The sequence below is a fragment of the Oncorhynchus keta genome, chromosome 16 (genome assembly GCF_023373465.1).
Source record: "Oncorhynchus keta strain PuntledgeMale-10-30-2019 chromosome 16, Oket_V2, whole genome shotgun sequence".
NCBI lineage: Eukaryota > Metazoa > Chordata > Actinopteri > Salmoniformes > Salmonidae > Oncorhynchus > Oncorhynchus keta.
The window spans coordinates 10,502,382-10,521,201 of NC_068436.1; the positions used below are offsets into that span (position 1 = coordinate 10,502,382).

Here is an 18,820-nt window from a genome sequence, read left to right on the forward strand (position 1 = left end):
GTATCCTTATGGTAGGATCTACCTAGGGACATCACTATAGTATCACAGTCCACTACCAAGTATCCTTATGGTAGGATCTACCGAGGAACATCACTATAGTACCACAGTCCACTACCAAATATCCTTATGGTAGGATCTACCTAGGAACATCACTATAGTACCACAGTCCACTACCAAGTATCCTTATGGTAGGATCTACCTAGGAACATCACTATAGTACCACAGTCCACTACCAAGTATCCTTATGGTAGGATCTACCTAGGAACATCACTATAGTACCACAGTCCACTACCAAGTATCCTTATGGTAGGATCTCCCTACCAACATCACTATAGTACCACAGTCCACTACCAAGTATCCTTATGGTAGGATCTACCGAGGAACATCACTATAGTACCACAGTCCACTACCAAATATCCTTATGGTAGGATCTCCCTACCAACATCGCTATGGTACCACAGTCCACTACCAAGTATCCCTACGGTAGGATCTCCCTACCAACATCACTATGGTACCACAGTCCACTACCACGTATCCTTATGGTAGGATCTCCCTACCAACATCACTATAGTACCAGAGTCCACTACCAAGTATCCTTATGGTAGGATCGCCCTACCAACATCACTATAGTACCAGAGTCCACTACCAAGTATCCTTATGGTAGGATCTACCTAGGAACATCCCTATAGTACCACAGTCCACTACCAAGTATCCTTATGGTAGGATCTACCTAGGAACATCACTATAGTACCACAGTCCACTACCAAATATCCTTATGGTAGGATCTCCCTACCAACATCGCTATGGTACCACAGTCCACTACCAAGTATCCCTACGGTAGGATCACCCTACCAACATCACTATAGTACCACAGTCCACTACCAAGTATCCTTATGGTAGGATCTCCCTACCAACATCACTATAGTACCAGAGTCCACTACCAATTATCCCTACGGTAGGATCTCCCTACCAACATCGCTATGGTACCACAGTCCACTACCAAGTATCCCTACGGTAGGATCTCCCTACCAACATCACTATGGTACCACAGTCCACTACCAAGTATCCTTATGGTAGGATCTACCTAGGAACATCACTATAGTACCACAGTCCACTACCAAGTATCCTTATGGTAGGATCGCCCTACCAACATCACTATAGTACCAGAGTCCACTACCAAGTATTCTTATGGTAGGATCTCCCTACCAACATCCCTATAGTACCACAGTCCACTACCAAGTATCCTTATGGTAGGATCTCCCTACCAACATCACTATAGTACCACAGTCCACTACCAAGTATCCTTATGGTAGGATCTCCCTACCAACATCACTATAGTACCACAGTCCACTACCAAATATCCTTATGGTAGGATCTCCCTACCAACATCACTATAGTACCAGAGTCCACTACCAAGTATCCTTATGGTAGGATCTACCTAGGGACATCACTATAGTATCACAGTCCACTACCAAGTATCCTTATGGTAGGATCTACCGAGGAACATCACTATAGTACCACAGTCCACTACCAAATATCCTTATGGTAGGATCTACCTAGGAACATCACTATAGTACCACAGTCCACTACCAAGTATCCTTATGGTAGGATCTACCTAGGGACATCACTATAGTATCACAGTCCACTACCAAGTATCCTTATGGTAGGATCTACCGAGGAACATCACTATAGTACCACAGTCCACTACCAAATATCCTTATGGTAGGATCTACCTAGGAACATCACTATAGTACCACAGTCCACTACCAAGTATCCTTATGGTAGGATCTACCTAGGAACATCACTATAGTACCACAGTCCACTACCAAGTATCCTTATGGTAGGATCTCCCTACCAACATCACTATAGTACCACAGTCCACTACCAAGTATCCTTATGGTAGGATCTACCGAGGAACATCACTATAGTACCACAGTCCACTACCAAATATCCTTATGGTAGGATCTCCCTACCAACATCGCTATGGTACCACAGTCCACTACCAAGTATCCCTACGGTAGGATCACCCTACCAACATCACTATAGTACCACAGTCCACTACCAAGTATCCTTATGGTAGGATCTCCCTACCAACATCACTATAGTACCAGAGTCCACTACCAATTATCCCTACGGTAGGATCTCCCTACCAACATCGCTATGGTACCACAGTCCACTACCAAGTATCCCTACGGTAGGATCTCCCTACCAACATCACTATGGTACCACAGTCCACTACCAAGTATCCTTATGGTAGGATCTACCTAGGAACATCACTATAGTACCACAGTCCACTACCAAGTATCCTTATGGTAGGATCTACCTAGGGACATCACTATAGTACCACAGTCCACTACCAAGTATCCTTATGGTAGGATCTACCTAGGAACATCACTATAGTATCACAGTCCACTACCAAGTATCCTTATGGTAGGATCTACCTAGGAACATCACTATAGTACCACAGTCCACTACCAAGTATCCTTATGGTAGGATCTACCTAGGAACATCACTATAGTACCACAGTCCACTACCAAGTATCCTTATGGCAGGATCTACCTAGGGACATCACTATAGTACCACAGTCCACTACCAAGTATCCTTATGGTAGGATCTACCTAGGAACATCACTATAGTATCACAGTCCACTACCAAGTATCCTTATGGTAGGATCTCCCTACCAACATCACTATAGTACCACAGTCCACTACCAAGTATCCTTATGGTAGGATCTACCTAGGAACATCACTATAGTACCACAGTCCACTACCAAGTATCCTTATGGTAGGATCTCCCTACCAACATCACTATAGTACCACAGTCCACTACCAAGTATCCTTATGGTAGGATCTACCTAGGAACATCACTATAGTACCACAGTCCACTACCAAGTATCCTTATGGTAGGATCTACCTAGGAACATCACTATAGTACCACAGTCCACTACCAAATATCCTTATGGTAGGATCTACCTAGGAACATCACTATAGTACCACAGTCCACTACCAAGTATCCTTATGGTAGGATCTACCTAGGGACATCACTATAGTACCACAGTCCACTACCAAGTATCCTTATGGTAGGATCTACCTAGGAACATCACTATAGTATCACAGTCCACTACCAAGTATCCTTATGGTAGGATCTCCCTACCAACATCACTATAGTACCACAGTCCACTACCAAGTATCCTTATGGTAGGATCTACCTAGGAACATTACTATAGTACCACAGTCCACTACCAAGTATCCTTATGGTAGGATCTCCCTACCAACATCACTATAGTACCACAGTCCACTACCAAGTATCCTTATGGTAGGATCTACCTAGGAACATCACTATAGTACCACAGTCCACTACCAAATATCCTAGGTACCAAGTATCCTTATGGTAGGATCTACCTAGGAACATCACTATAGTACCACAGTCCACTACCAAGTATCCTTATGGTAGGATCTACCTAGGAACATCACTATAGTACCACAGTCCACTACCAAGTATCCTTATGGTAGGATCGCCCTACCAACATCACTATAGTACCAGAGTCCACTACCAAGTATTCTTATGGTAGGATCTCCCTACCAACATCCCTATAGTACCACAGTCCACTACCAAGTATCCTTATGGTAGGATCTACCTAGGAACATCACTATAGTACCACAGTCCACTACCAAGTATCCTTATGGTAGGATCTATCTAGGAACATCACTATAGTACCACAGTCCACTACCAAGTATCCTTATGGTAGGATCTACCTAGGAACATCACTATAGTACCACAGTCCACTACCAAATATCCTTATGGTAGGATCTACCTAGGAACATCACTATAGTACCACAGTCCACTACCAAGTATCCTTATGGTAGGATCTCCCTACCAACATCACTATAGTACCACAGTCCACTACCAAGTATCCTTATGGTAGGATCTACCTAGGAACATTACTATAGTACCACAGTCCACTACCAAGTATCCTTATGGTAGGATCTCCCTACCAACATCACTATAGTACCACAGTCCACTACCAAGTATCCTTATGGTAGGATCTACCTAGGAACATCACTATAGTACCACAGTCCACTACCAAGTATCCTTATGGTAGGATCTCACTACCGACATCACTATAGTACCACAGTCCACTACCAAGTATCCTTATGGTAGGATCGCCCTACCAACATCACTATAGTACCACAGTCCACTACCAAATATCCTTATGGTAGGAACTCCCTACCAACATCACTATAGTATCACAGTCCACTACCAAGTATCCTTATGGTAGGATCTACCGAGGAACATCACTGTAGTACCACAGTCCACTACCAAGTATCCTTATGGTAGGATCTCCCTACCAACATCACTATAGTACCAGAGTCCACTACCAAGTATCCTTATGGTAGGATCTCCCGAGGAACATCACTATAGTACCACAGTCCACTACCAAGTATCCTTATGGTAGGATCTACCTAGGAACATCACTATAGTATCACAGTCCACTACCAAGTATCCTTATGGTAGGATCTCCCTACCAACATCACTATAGTACCTCAGTCCACTACCAAGTATCCTTATGGTAGGATCTACCGAGGAACATCACTATAGTACCACAGTCCACTACCAAATATCCTTATGGTAGGATCTCCCTATCAACATCACTATAGTACCACAGTCCACTACCAAGTATCCTTATGGTAGGATCTACCGAGGAACATCACTATAGTACCACAGTCCACTACCAAGTATCCTTATGGTAGGATCTCCCTACCAACATCACTATAGTACCACAGTCCACTACCAAGTATCCTTATGGTAGGATCTCCCTACCAACATCACTATAGTACCAGAGTCCACTACCAATTATCCCTACGGTAGGTTCTCCCTACCAACATCGCTATGGTACCACAGTCCACTACCAAGTATCCCTACGGTAGGATCTCCCTACCAACATCACTATGGTACCAGTCCACTACCAAGTATCCTTATGGTAGGATCGCCCTACCAACATCACTATAGTACCAGAGTCCACTACCAAGTATCCTTATGGTAGGATCGCCCTACCAACATCACTATAGTACCAGAGTCCACTACCAAGTATCCTTATGGTAGGATCTCCCTACCAACATCCCTATAGTACCACAGTCCACTACCAAGTATCCTTATGGTAGGATCTACCTAGGAACATCACTATAGTACCACAGTCCACTACCAAGTATCCTTATGGTAGGATCTCCCTACCAACATCACTATAGTACCACAGTCCACTACCAAGTATCCTTATGGTAGGATCTACCTAGGAACATCACTATAGTACCACAGTCCACTACCAAGTATCCTTATGGTAGGATCTACCTAGGGACATCACTATAGTACCACAGTCCACTACCAAGTATCCTTATGGTAGGATCTACCTAGGAACATCACTATAGTATCACAGTCCACTACCAAGTATCCTTATGGTAGGATCTATCTAGGAACATCACTATAGTACCACAGTCCACTACCAAGTATCCTTATGGTAGGATCTATCTAGGAACATCACTATAGTACCACAGTCCACTACCAAGTATCCTTATGGTAGGATCTACCTAGGAACATCACTATAGTACCACAGTCCACTACCAAATATCCTTATGGTAGGATCGCCCTACCAACATCACTATAGTACCAGAGTCCACTACCAAGTATCCTTATGGTAGGATCGCCCTACCAACATCACTATAGTACCAGAGTCCACTACCAAGTATCCTTATGGTAGGATCGCCCTAGGAACATCACTATAGTACCACAGTCCACTACCAAGTATCCTTATGGTAGGATCTCCCTACCAACATAACTATAGTACCACAGTCCACTACCAAGTATCCTTATGGTAGGATCTACCTAGGAACATCACTATAGTACCACAGTCCACTACCAAGCATCCTTATGGTAGGATCTCCCTACCAACATCACTATAGTACCACAGTCCACTACCAAGTATCCTTATGGTAGGATCTACCTAGGAACATCACTATAGTACCACAGTCCACTACCAAATATCCTTATGGTAGGATCTACCTAGGGACATCACTATAGTACCACAGTCCACTACCAAGTATCCTTATGGTAGGATCTACCTAGGGACATCACTATAGTACCACAGTCCACTACCAAGTATCCTTATGGTAGGATCTACCTAGGAACATTACTATAGTACCACAGTCCACTACCAAGTATCCTTATGGTAGGATCTCCCTACCGACATCACTATAGTACCACAGTCCACTACCAAGTATCCTTATGGTAGGATCTACCTAGGAACATTACTATAGTACCACAGTCCACTACCAAGTATCCTTATGGTAGGTTCTCCCTACCGACATCACTATAGTACCACAGTCCACTACCAAGTATCCTTATGGTAGGATCTACCTAGGAACATTACTATAGTACCACAGTCCACTACCAAGTATCCTTATGGTAGGTTCTCCCTACCGACATCACTATAGTACCACAGTCCACTACCAAGTATCCTTATGGTAGGATCGCCCTACCAACATCACTATAGTACCAGAGTCCACTACCAAGTATCCTTATGGTAGGATCTACCGAGGAACATCACTGTAGTACCACAGTCCACTACCAAGTATCCTTGTGGTAGGATCTCCCTACCAACATCACTATAGTACCACAGTCCACTACCAAGTATCCTTATGGTAGGATCTCCCTACCGACATCACTATAGTACCACAGTCCACTACCAAGTATCCTTATGGTAGGATCTACCTAGGAACATTACTATAGTACCACAGTCCACTACCAAGTATCCTTATGGTAGGTTCTCCCTACCGACATCACTATAGTACCACAGTCCACTACCAAGTATCCTTATGGTAGGATCGCCCTACCAACATCACTATAGTACCAGAGTCCACTACCAAGTATCCTTATGGTAGGATCTACCGAGGAACATCACTGTAGTACCACAGTCCACTACCAAGTATCCTTATGGTAGGATCCCCCTACCAACATCACTATAGTACCAGAGTCCACTACCAAGTATCCTTATGGTAGGATCTACCGAGGAACATCACTATAGTACCACAGTCCACTACCAAGTATCCTTATGGTAGGATCGCCCTACCAACATCACTATAGTACCACAGTCCACTACCAAGTATCCTTATGGTAGGATCTACCGAGGAACATCACTATAGTACCACAGTCCACTACCAAGTATCCTTATGGTAGGATCTCCCTACCAACATCACTATAGTACCACACTCCACTACCAAGTATCCTTATGGTAGGATCTCCCTACCAACATCACTATAGTACCAGAGTCCACTACCAATTATCCCTACGGTAGGTTCTCCCTACCAACATCGCTATGGTACCACAGTCCACTACCAAGTATCCCTACGGTAGGATCTCCCTACCAACATCACTATGGTACCACAGTCCACTACCAAGTATCCTTATGGTAGGATCGCCCTACCAACATCACTATAGTACCAGAGTCCACTACCAAGTATCCTTATGGTAGGATCGCCCTACCAACATCACTATAGTACCAGAGTCCACTACCAAGTATCCTTATGGTAGGATCTCCCTACCAACATCCCTATAGTACCACAGTCCACTACCAAGTATCCTTATGGTAGGATCTACCTAGGAACATCACTATAGTACCACAGTCCACTACCAAGTATCCTTATGGTAGGATCTACCTAGGAACATCACTATAGTACCACAGTCCACTACCAAGTATCCTTATGGTAGGATCTACCTAGGGACATCACTATAGTACCACAGTCCACTACCAAGTATCCTTATGGTAGGATCTACCTAGGAACATCACTATAGTATCACAGTCCACTACCAAGTATCCTTATGGTAGTATCTACCTAGGAACATCACTATAGTACCACAGTCCACTACCAAGTATCCTTATGGTAGGATATACCTAGGAACATCACTATAGTACCACAGTCCACTACCAAGTATCCTTATGGTAGGATCGCCCTACCAACATCACTATAGTACCAGAGTCCACTACCAAGTATCCTTATGGTAGGATCTACCTAGGAACATCACTATAGTACCACAGTCCACTACCAAGTATCCTTATGGTAGGATCTACCGAGGGACATCACTATAGTACCACAGTCCACTACCAAGTATCCTTATTGTAGGATCTCCCTACCAACATAACTATAGTACCACAGTCCACTACCAAGTATCCTTATGGTAGGATCTACCTAGGAACATCACTATAGTACCACAGTCCACTACCAAGCATCCTTATGGTAGGATCTCCCTACCAACATCACTATAGTACCACAGTCCACTACCAAGTATCCTTATGGTAGGATCTACCTAGGAACATCACTATAGTACCACAGTCCACTACCAAATATCCTTATGGTAGGATCTACCTAGGAACATCACTATAGTACCACAGTCCACTACCAAGTATCCTTATGGTAGGATCTACCTAGGGACATCACTATAGTACCACAGTCCACTACCAAGTATCCTTATGGTAGGATCTACCTAGGAACATCACTATACTATCACAGTCCACTACCAAGTATCCTTATGGTAGGATCTACCTAGGAACATCACTATAGTACCACAGTCCACTACCAAGTATCCTTATGGTAGGATCTCCCTACCAACATCACTATAGTACCACAGTCCACTACCAAGTATCCTTATGGTAGGATCTACCTAGGAACATCACTATAGTACCACAGTCCACTACCAAGTATCCTTATGGTAGGATCTACCTAGGAACATCACTATAGTACCACAGTCCACTACCAAGTATCCTTATGGTAGGATCTACCTAGGGACATCACTATAGTACCACAGTCCACTACCAAGTATCCTTATGGTAGGATCTACCTAGGAACATCACTATAGTATCACAGTCCACTACCAAGTATCCTTATGGTAGGATCTACCGAGGAACATCACTATAGTACCACAGTCCACTACCAAGTATTCTTATGGTAGGATCTACCTAGGAACATCACTATAGTACCACAGTCCACTACCAAATATCCTTATGGTAGGATCTACCTAGGAACATCACTATAGTACCACAGTCCACTACCAAGTATCCTTATGGTAGGATCTACCTAGGAACATCACTATAGTACCACAGTCCACTACCAAGTATCCTTATGGTAGGATCTCCCTACCAACATCACTATAGTACCACAGTCCACTACCAATTATCCTTATGGTAGGATCTACCTAGGAACATCACTATAGTACCACAGTCCACTACCAAATATCCTTATGGTAGGATCTCCCTACCAACATCGCTATGGTACCACAGTCCACTACCAAGTATCCCTACGGTAGGATCTCCCTACCAACATCACTATAGTACCACAGTCCACTACCAAGTATCCTTATGGTAGGATCTACCTAGGGACATCACTATAGTACCACAGTCCACTACCAAGTATCCTTATGGTAGGATCTACCTAGGAACATCACTATAGTACCACAGTCCACTACCAAGTATCCTTATGGTAGGATCTACCGAGGAACATCACTATAGTACCACAGTCCACTACCAAATATCCTTATGGTAGGATCTCCCTATCAACATCACTATAGTACCACAGTCCACTACCAAGTATCCTTATGGTAGGATCTACCGAGGAACATCACTATAGTACCACAGTCCACTACCAAATATCCTTATGGTAGGATCTCCCTACCAACATCACTATAGTACCACAGTCCACTACCAAGTATCCTTATGGTAGGATCTACCGAGGAACATCACTATAGTACCACAGTCCACTACCAAGTATCCCTATGGTAGAAGCTACCTATAGTACCACTAACTACTATCCCTGCGGTAATATTTACTTTAATATCACCACAATGAGGAACCCTAGGTTAATGTGAACTACAATATACACAGTGTACAAAATATTAGGAACAACTTCCTAATATTGGGTTGCACCCCCACCCAATTAGTTGAGGCATAGACTCTACAAGGTGTCGAAAGCATTCCACATGGATGTTGGCCCATATTGACTCTAATGCTTCCCACAAACAGGTGCGTCTGGCACCTACTACCGTAACCTGTTCAAAGGCACTTCAATCTTTTGTCTTCCCCATTTAACCCTATGAATGGCATACATACAATCCATGTCTCAAGTCTTAACAATCCTTCTATAATGTGTCCCCCTTCCTTCCTCTACACAGATTTTTGAAGTGGACTTAGCAAGTGACCTCAATAAGGCATCATAGCTTTCACCTGGTCAGTCTGTCATGGAAAGAGCAGGTGTTCTTAATGTTTTGTGTATGCTGGTCCCATAACTTGACGTAAGTCGGAACTAGGTTAAAACAGCATGAGCTTTCTTTGAAATACTTGGAGCATTCGATTGAGCCTTTCTGGAGTGCCATATGAGCGATGTTAGCATTTTTGGGTCTATTCCATTGGTTCCAATGATCCAAACAAGGTCAATCAATCTTAACTAAAGCATTTGAAGGGTTGATCCCAGGCCTGGGCAACATGCTGGCCATTTCAGCAGCTCGTGAACTGTGAACCCCAACTGACATGCCGCTAGGCCATAATCGCACTAGCCACTTGAACAGTACTAGCCAGTCCAACATGTGAAGTGTGTGCGGTGATTGACTTCTGCTTTCTCACCCCCCGATGCCCGGTCTCTCTCGCACTCACAGACGCTAGGCTCCATCTGTCTGGGCCTGCTTTTTCCTCTCAAGACCACATGGTGCTCTTTTTCACACTCCTCCTCATTTCTCTCTCTCTCGCCTCACCTCATAGCTGCCTCTCATGACAGTGCACAACCTCTTTCAAACCAGACAAGCCCTTAACAATAAGCAGTAGTCAATCCCCTGTTGTTGCTAAGGCAGTTGTTGTTTAACATCGAAACAAGCATTAACCCCCGCAGACAACACAGCTGAGGCCAACAAAGAAGAGAGGGACTACTCGGCAGCACAGATGGGGTTTTAATGTAACACAGAAGATGGAGGCCAGGTGCTCTTAACCCCAACGAGCGGGAAAGGAAAGGAGAGATGTTTTTGTGCAGTTGTCATGGAAACCAGGTAGTTTGAGGGTGAAATGAGAGCAGGTGGCACACTGGAAAATAGATGCATTTCTGGGAAAACGATAAGAATAGCTGGATGGAAGGTGGAATGCTCTCCTGTCTCCAACTGCTTGCTTGTACTATCAGTTATTACTTCCGAGAGAGAGCGTGTCCTTGTGAGAGTGAAAGAGCGTTTACAGTGAAATGATTCAGTAGCTATACTTCTGTTCTACAAGGACATCTTGATTCTTGTCTCAGTCCTTGGAAGTCTGAACTAGAAGTGACACAGTTTCACCTGAAGAGGGCGCTGGACACCAACTTCCAGTGAGTCTCCTTGTCCTCTCAAAACTCAGAGTGAATGTACACACACCCTAGAGGGAACTTGCTAGTAGTGTTTTCTCTCCAAACTTCTGATATTGATGATATTAGACCCGACTCTGCCAACCATGACTGGCGTATTTTCAACGTTTGACTTGTAAGCCTTGAGAGCTCATGATAGGTTATCGGACCAATGGGGGCAGTTAGTTTGAAGTGAAACAAGTACTTCCCTAGTACATAAATACTTACTAATCATATGCAATTATAGCCTATTAGAGATTCCTAGGGTGACTAGACGTCCCCGTTTTCCACTGCCAGTCCCCGGTTTTGGTAGCCTGTCCATGAAAAATGTCCTTGTTGGACCTTTTTTTATAACGTTTTGATTGGTGATGCACTGTAACCATCTCATGAATAACCATGGATAGAAAGTATCTCCAACAGCATAGGCTACCAGACTTGGGTGGTTTGTGAATTACTAGATGGGCTAAGATTAAGTGAACTGAAGGGATAATCCTGTGTCTTTATAATTAATAAAAGTATTGGAAAGAACTACAGCGAAAATTGATAGTTAAATATAGTTCCAGGGCATGCCACTTTTTCATTTTTTTTAAAATTATTTTTGCGCAGCTATACCCAACACCTTCCCTGTAAAAATAAATAATTACATTCCCAGATTTTCATTTCCTAAATCTCTTTACCTAGGGCTTTTCAGTCATACTTTTTACTGCAATCACATACAGTAGGACACTGACACATTGAATTGTTTATATACAGTGTAGGCCACTCTGGGGGGAAAAAGCTAGACTATTCTGAATGGGTTTAGGTATGGAGTTCAGAAGAGAGAAGGGGGGTGGGGGAAGAGTGATCGAGAGGGCTGAGGGCACAGCTGGCAGACTGTGGGCAGCAGATGCCAGCGTGGGAGACTATCAGCGGTTGCCATGGTGAGGGTGTAAAGAGGCAAAGCACTAAGAGCATTTTGTCAATTTTTTGGGGGGGGGTTGATCTTTTAAACTCTTCCTGACCCCCCTTACAAATAGTGTCTCTCAGAAATGATGTTGCATTGTCCCACTTTGTTTAACTAGAGGGAATGTATGATCATACTGTAATACACAGAGGACAGTATATTTAACACGACTAATACTGCGTCCACCCTTTCTACCTTTTTCTAACAGCTCATTCAGAAAAGCCTTTTCTTCCTCAGTAACTATTGTCTCTCTGTTCTGTAGATGAATCGTTCTTTAAGTACTGTTAATAATGAGAGGAGAGGAAGTTAAACCGCTCCCTTGGCAGTGACATACACACTCCCCCCCTCAGCAAAACGATCCAGGAATAATAGAAACTCCCTCCTCAGCCCGTAGCCCTGTCCTGCTCCCGACCCGGTTCATTCCTAATGCCTTATTCAAACCCATTCATTCCCTACTAACACACAGGAATAGCCATGTAATTGCTTGAGCCGATGTAGCAAAGTTAACGGCCCTCTATTTGTCTGCTGTGTCGGTCGGCTCTACAGCCTCTTTCCCACCGGGCACACTCTTCTTTTGCTTTTTATCTCCCTCTTTCTTTCTTTCTCTCTCCCTCCATCTCTTTTCTCTGCCTTCCCTCCCTATGCCCTCTCCATCTCCCCCCCTCCCTATCTCTAGTCTCCTCAGGGTTGTGATATCTCTGGCTAGGGGCCAGGCACTCTCTCTGGTGTTCCCTGGCAGCCGAAACAGAATCTGTTCCAAATGACTCCCTAGTCCCTATTTTTAGTGCATTACTTTTGACCAGGACCTATAGGGAATGGTGTGCAGTTTGAGACGTAGACAGAATCTAGAGGAGCTTTAGAAGTCACATGACTCGACAAGCCTGTGGGAATCAGGAAAGACATGCGTCTCAATCAGAGTGACTGGCCTTATAGGCCATAGGCTGTAGTGCCGCAATATTCTATTTGTGCTGCAGTGGTTATATTAGCACATTTGTTTTTTGTGTGAGTGTGTTGACTCTGGGAGAGAGTCTGAATACCCATAGATGTGTCCTAAATATTTGTCTGTTTTGAGTATGCAGGGAAAAAAATGAAATGTAATACTATGGGACATTTTGAAAATGGAGTATACTTTAAATGTCCAGATACTCGTGTTGGCTTTGACAACCGCTGATCAATTAGATAAGGGGATGCGCTACCTGAAACGGAATAGTGTGAAACAGCGCAAAGACACATTCTCAGTAAACGAAAATAGAATGTTTTATAGTATGTGAGTTTAGAAAAAAACATTTTGATGGTTTAAATTCCAGGATGTTATACTCATCTCAGCTCTTTATCTAGTAGAATTAGATGCACACTTTTCCACAATGCATTGGAAGAAGTGAGATGCGAGTGATGGGCCCCGTTCTCTTTGAGTAGCCAAACAACAAAACTAAGCTACTTAATTGGGAAGATGCCGAATAGCGAAGCTTCTGTGGGGGTTTTCAAATGTAAGCTATACTAGGCTGTTTGATTTAATTGAATGTTACAGCACTTTGGTTTCACTAATAAATATGTTCAAGTGGAAAATATTTACCTACGGGAATAGGTTGAATGTGATGGTCTGCTTATAACCAGCCTGAGTAGGCCTATAACTCCATACCTATTCCATTCAGAGTTTAGAGAAATTAATCAAATTGGAAGTGAGCTATTATCAGGCTGGTTAATGTGATGCATGTTTGTTGAATTTTTTTAAATCCACCCGCACTCGGCCCCACCCCACTTACTCAACCAGTCAGGCAGGAGCTGCTACTGCGTTGCGGTCGTGGCATACTGCTTACTTTTTACTAAACTGTGTGCGCTAAATGGTATGCGACGATGAGTACATGCATTGTATGCAGTTCAAGTATGTAGTACGCTTGTATAGGTATTCGGACATGGTGCATTTTTTTTAAGGAGCATGCAAATACAAGACTCAATGTCAGTTGACAGGTGGCCAATCTTGACCTCTGACCTCTAAATAGCTTATTTAATTGGCTCCAGTGGTCAGAGAGCACCTAACTGACCATCTGCCAGAACACACACACACACACACACACTTTGCATGTGTACAGTTTATTTTACCTAATAGCCCAAGGCCTACTACTACAGATAATACAATTGTAGCCTTATAGAAACTTCTGCAGGGCTTTATAGGTTGGCAATGTACAGTCCTAACCCTTCAGTGCACTCCAGTCTATCCTTTCAATTCCAGACCCCTCCCTCTGGCTTCCTACAGAAACCCTATACACTATTCTATTGGGTCGCAGGCAGCCTAACATCCACATGCAATTGGCTACAGGTGTAGCCAGAATATTCCATTCCAACATTCCCAGACAGAATGTACGTAAGACGCGTCACTGTTTCATCACAGCCGTTTCTAATCGCCACGGGAACCAGATAATTAATCTCCTGAGTTCAGGAGAGAGGGTTCCACGAAAAATATGGAAAGTTAAACTAACTGCCCAGTTAATTTTTGAAGTTCTTTTCGAATTCTTTGTCTCATCGGTAATTGAAAGCAGTTTGAGTTAAGACCTGAAGCTTTGTGTGTGGAGATACCTGACGCTTTAAGGATGTCTCCAGTTAATATGCAGAGCTAGGGAGAGCGAACCGCTGAAAGTAAATGAGTTGGCGACTATCCAGGTAGCCCTTTTTTACATTCAAAGGATGTAGGTCTATTTCTTCCTCCAGTCCACTTCAGAATAATTTTAGAAGGGTTTAGAGAAACACCCTAGTCTTTCCTGTCTAGTTTCTCCCTACCTATCTCAAACTCTTTTATAAAGATATGTTTTTGCAGATGGAATATATTGGGCAACATATTGTGCTGAGTTGTGCCTTCTTGTCTTCTTGTGCTGTTAGCAAAGCTTGGTGAAGAATCACTTATTTCCCCTAATCTATTTCTCACCCACTCTTTCTGGCCAATGGGTGTCTCTCTTCCTCGCTCTTTCTCTTTCATGCACTCACTCTATCCTCTTCTTGTTAGAAGGAAGAATCTCATTATATTTTATCTTCAAACACAGGATATATTCTTCACCCCATCCAGGGGTATCCTAAAAGCCCTCTTAGGGTTGCCACGACCCAGGTCCTTGTGGAAATTTGCTGCCCAGGTCATAGCATAGCGTGGCACAATGTAAAGTTTAAAAAATAAATGTATATAGCCATTTCTTTGTGAAACTGGGTACGTGGGGGGGGGGGGACCTTGTAGATGTCTAATCATCTTCAAAGGCAGATAATTGGCTGTAATAAAGACTGTAATATGCAATTACAAGGAACAGCAGTCTTGTTAGCCAAGACCACACACACGAAACACACTTTCTTAACATCCCTCTTGTCCAGAAGGTCTCATGGTTACTGGGTATAATTGCCCTCTACCTGGGAAGGCCATTCTGGTAAACCTCAGCTGATTAAAAAAAAAAAAAATATGAGCACAAATGGGTCATTTAATTACCTGTTTTTAAGTAACTGACTCTGCAGCTAATTGGTACCAGAGAAGGCTTTTGTGAGGTCCACATTATTAGTCAGTTTCAGGAGCAGTTTTAAAGGGGGGTTGGCTGTTGGGTCACAGTGCGGATCAGTGTTCATTAACGCTATTCACCAGTGGTGGTAATGGTAACTACCACTGCTCTAATAGTAACTGAGACCAGTGACTGTAACATTAAACAGTGCTCAGGATAATATTTTATGTTCCCCAACAAATACACGTTGCCATGACAACCGATTGCACACATTTCCCAGGTGAACCATCCCATGGCTCTTTCTCTCGAATGGGCCTGACCGTATGAGCTCTGCCTGCTTGCTGTGAGAGCAGTGGACCAACGTGCATGTCGTGCCATGCTCTGTTGTGCCAAAGCAAATCGGCGAGGTTGGCTGGCTGGCATGGGGCTAGTGAGGGGATATGGTAATCACACTATAGTTTGACGGGTGGTGATGGTGCTCCATAATCGGCCACCGTCGCTGATGGGGCAATTAATTTCCCATAATTAATGTTAGGAATGAGTCATTTTATGTCTGCCATGGTGGAGGAGAGAGAGGAGGCATCTGTTCAACTCGGCACATTACTTTCCAAAGTGTAAAGTGGAATTTCTGAACTATGATCAGTTTAGCCTTTTTAGATCAATGAATTAATGAGATTATATGGACAGGGGGGGAACTGATCCTAGACCAGTTGATTAGTTGTATGTGGCTGTTGGAACTAGGAAACCTTTATCTGCATATTAATACGTCTCAGTTTTTGATTCACTGCCACCCCTGGTGGGTTTACTCTCTCTCCCCCTCTTTTCCTCCCCCTCTCTCCTCCAGTGTGCCATGCGGAGCTGAATGCGATCATGAATAAGAACTCAGCGGACGTGAAGGGCTGTTCCATGTACGTGGCTCTGTTCCCCTGCAACGAGTGTGCCAAGCTCATCATCCAAGCAGGTGAGACCCCAGATGCACACACACACACACACACACACACACACACACACACACACACACACACACACACACACATGCGCAGATGACCACATGCGCAGATGACCACACTCCTATCTTTCTATACCTCTTCTCTCGGACACACACACTCCTCCCTCTCTCGTCCTTGACTCAGCTATTCACAGCGAGACACCTGTCCTCCTTCCACCAAACACATCCTTTATCTTTTCTCTCTATACATCCCGGTTGACAAACACAATGCATAGCTGTTTAGCTTCCGCGATATTGTATTTAGCCAAAGTACCATACAGTATTCACTATACAGTATCAGTTATGCAGGTGTTAGACTAACGCTGACGGGATAGCTTTGATGGATGGGCAGACACACAACAGCCAGATATCTGCTAGTCTTTCCCTTTTTGATTTAGCTTCCTCCTGTACCGGTGTTTGTTTACCAAATGGCAGTCCTATTTTAAAACTAATTCAACTGCGGTGATTGTCCCGAGAGCAATCTCAACAGATTGTCAGCAGAGTGTGTTTGGTGCGTTTGATCATCGACGCCCCTCGTGGTACAGTCCGTGTGTCAAGGTGATTCCGACAGTATGCTCGGCGAGGGAGCGACGTCACACGGGGGATTGGGGACAACCCCTAACGGAGCACAAGGTTTCAAGGGGGGGGGGTACAACCCGTACCCCTACCCCCCTTTTGCTCCCTCCCACCTACGATAGAAAGCGAGATGATTAAACTCCACAGCCTCTGCCTTTTTCAAACAAGAACAAACAGCAAGCAGAGCTTCTTTTTCCTCTTTCTCCTTCGCACCCCCTCTACCACTTTCTGCCCTTGCTCGAAAAACTTTCCCTCCCCTGTTATCTTCCCACAAACCCCTGCTGTTGCTCCTTAGGCGAGAGGCCCTCCTGGAGCTGCATACGGAAGTAAGTGAGACACACAGGCACACACACACACTCAACTCCTACACACACACACACACACACACAGAGCTATATATACTGACATGTATGCAGGCATGCATACACATACTCATAGCTCCGACACTCTCCTACTCACACTATTTCACTCTGATTACCTTGCCAGGCCTTCTCCTCTCCCCGGCACAGTGGGGTGTAAGCTCCTTCTCCAGGCTCCTACTTCATTAAGGAGGGAGTTTATACACCACTTCCCGTTCACCTGCACCTTCAAGAGGAGGAAACTTAACGGCAACAAGTGCCGTGCTTCACAAAGGTGGCGTGTGATGACTGTTCACTCCGCCCCGCCAATAGAAAAAGCTTTTTTCCCTCTGGATCTCTTACTAATTCTTTCTTTCCCTTTTTCTCCCCAACTCTCTCTCCTATCTATCCGTCTCACTGTTATAACAGCATGAGGAGAATCAGAGGATTTAGCAATAGATGTGTTTAGATGTGTTTGCTATTTACCGTGAAACGTGTCAGTGAATCCGATAGGCCTACGGAAGGCAGTTGGGCTCAATTCCACAGCGCTCCTTAGCGCTGCACCTGTTCGTCTGGTTTTAGTCTCTCACTCTAGAAATGGGCTTATTTCCATTCAGCCTTGATTAGAACTTCTCCGTGTGTGGTGTCAAAGAGAGTGCGTTTCAACCGCTGAAACCTAGGGAATATGTTAAACTACAGCGTGGGCGGCTCTCTTGTGTGTTTGTGCGCCATTCTGCCTGGCCGTTGGGTCGTTTGTGTGATTTAATAAATGCACCTCACGTACCGACGAACAGCTCAGCTCTCTAAGAACGGTAAGGGATCCTCCGAGTCCTTTTTTAAGTAACGTTTGCAAGGCCTTGAACGGTAGCCTCTCGGCCCCTCAACGTGTGTTGGTGCGCGCCTTGAACGAAACCCTCTTGGCCTCTCAATACACAGGCTCTTCAGATGAGAGATGGAGGGGAAAAAGAGGTGTACTCTTTTGGCTTTAGGGGGCACTGTGGTCTTATCATTCTCACCGCTCCCCCTCCTTTTCTCTCTCCAGCAGGACACCCATTCAATCAATGTTTGAACAAATCTCTCAGTTGGCTTATTTTTGGACTGGAGTTCAA

General features: G+C 44.2%; 1 protein-coding gene across 1 annotated transcript in view; it reads left to right on the plus strand.

The window, feature by feature from the left end:
* dctd (dCMP deaminase) overlaps nucleotides 1-18,820 on the plus strand; it is a 45,080-nt gene that overhangs the window by 12,399 nt on the left and 13,861 nt on the right. The window contains exon 4 of the mRNA XM_052464675.1: nucleotides 16,654-16,770. Coding sequence (XP_052320635.1) covers nucleotides 16,654-16,770 — 117 coding nt within the window. The remainder of the gene's footprint in view (nucleotides 1-16,653; nucleotides 16,771-18,820) is intronic.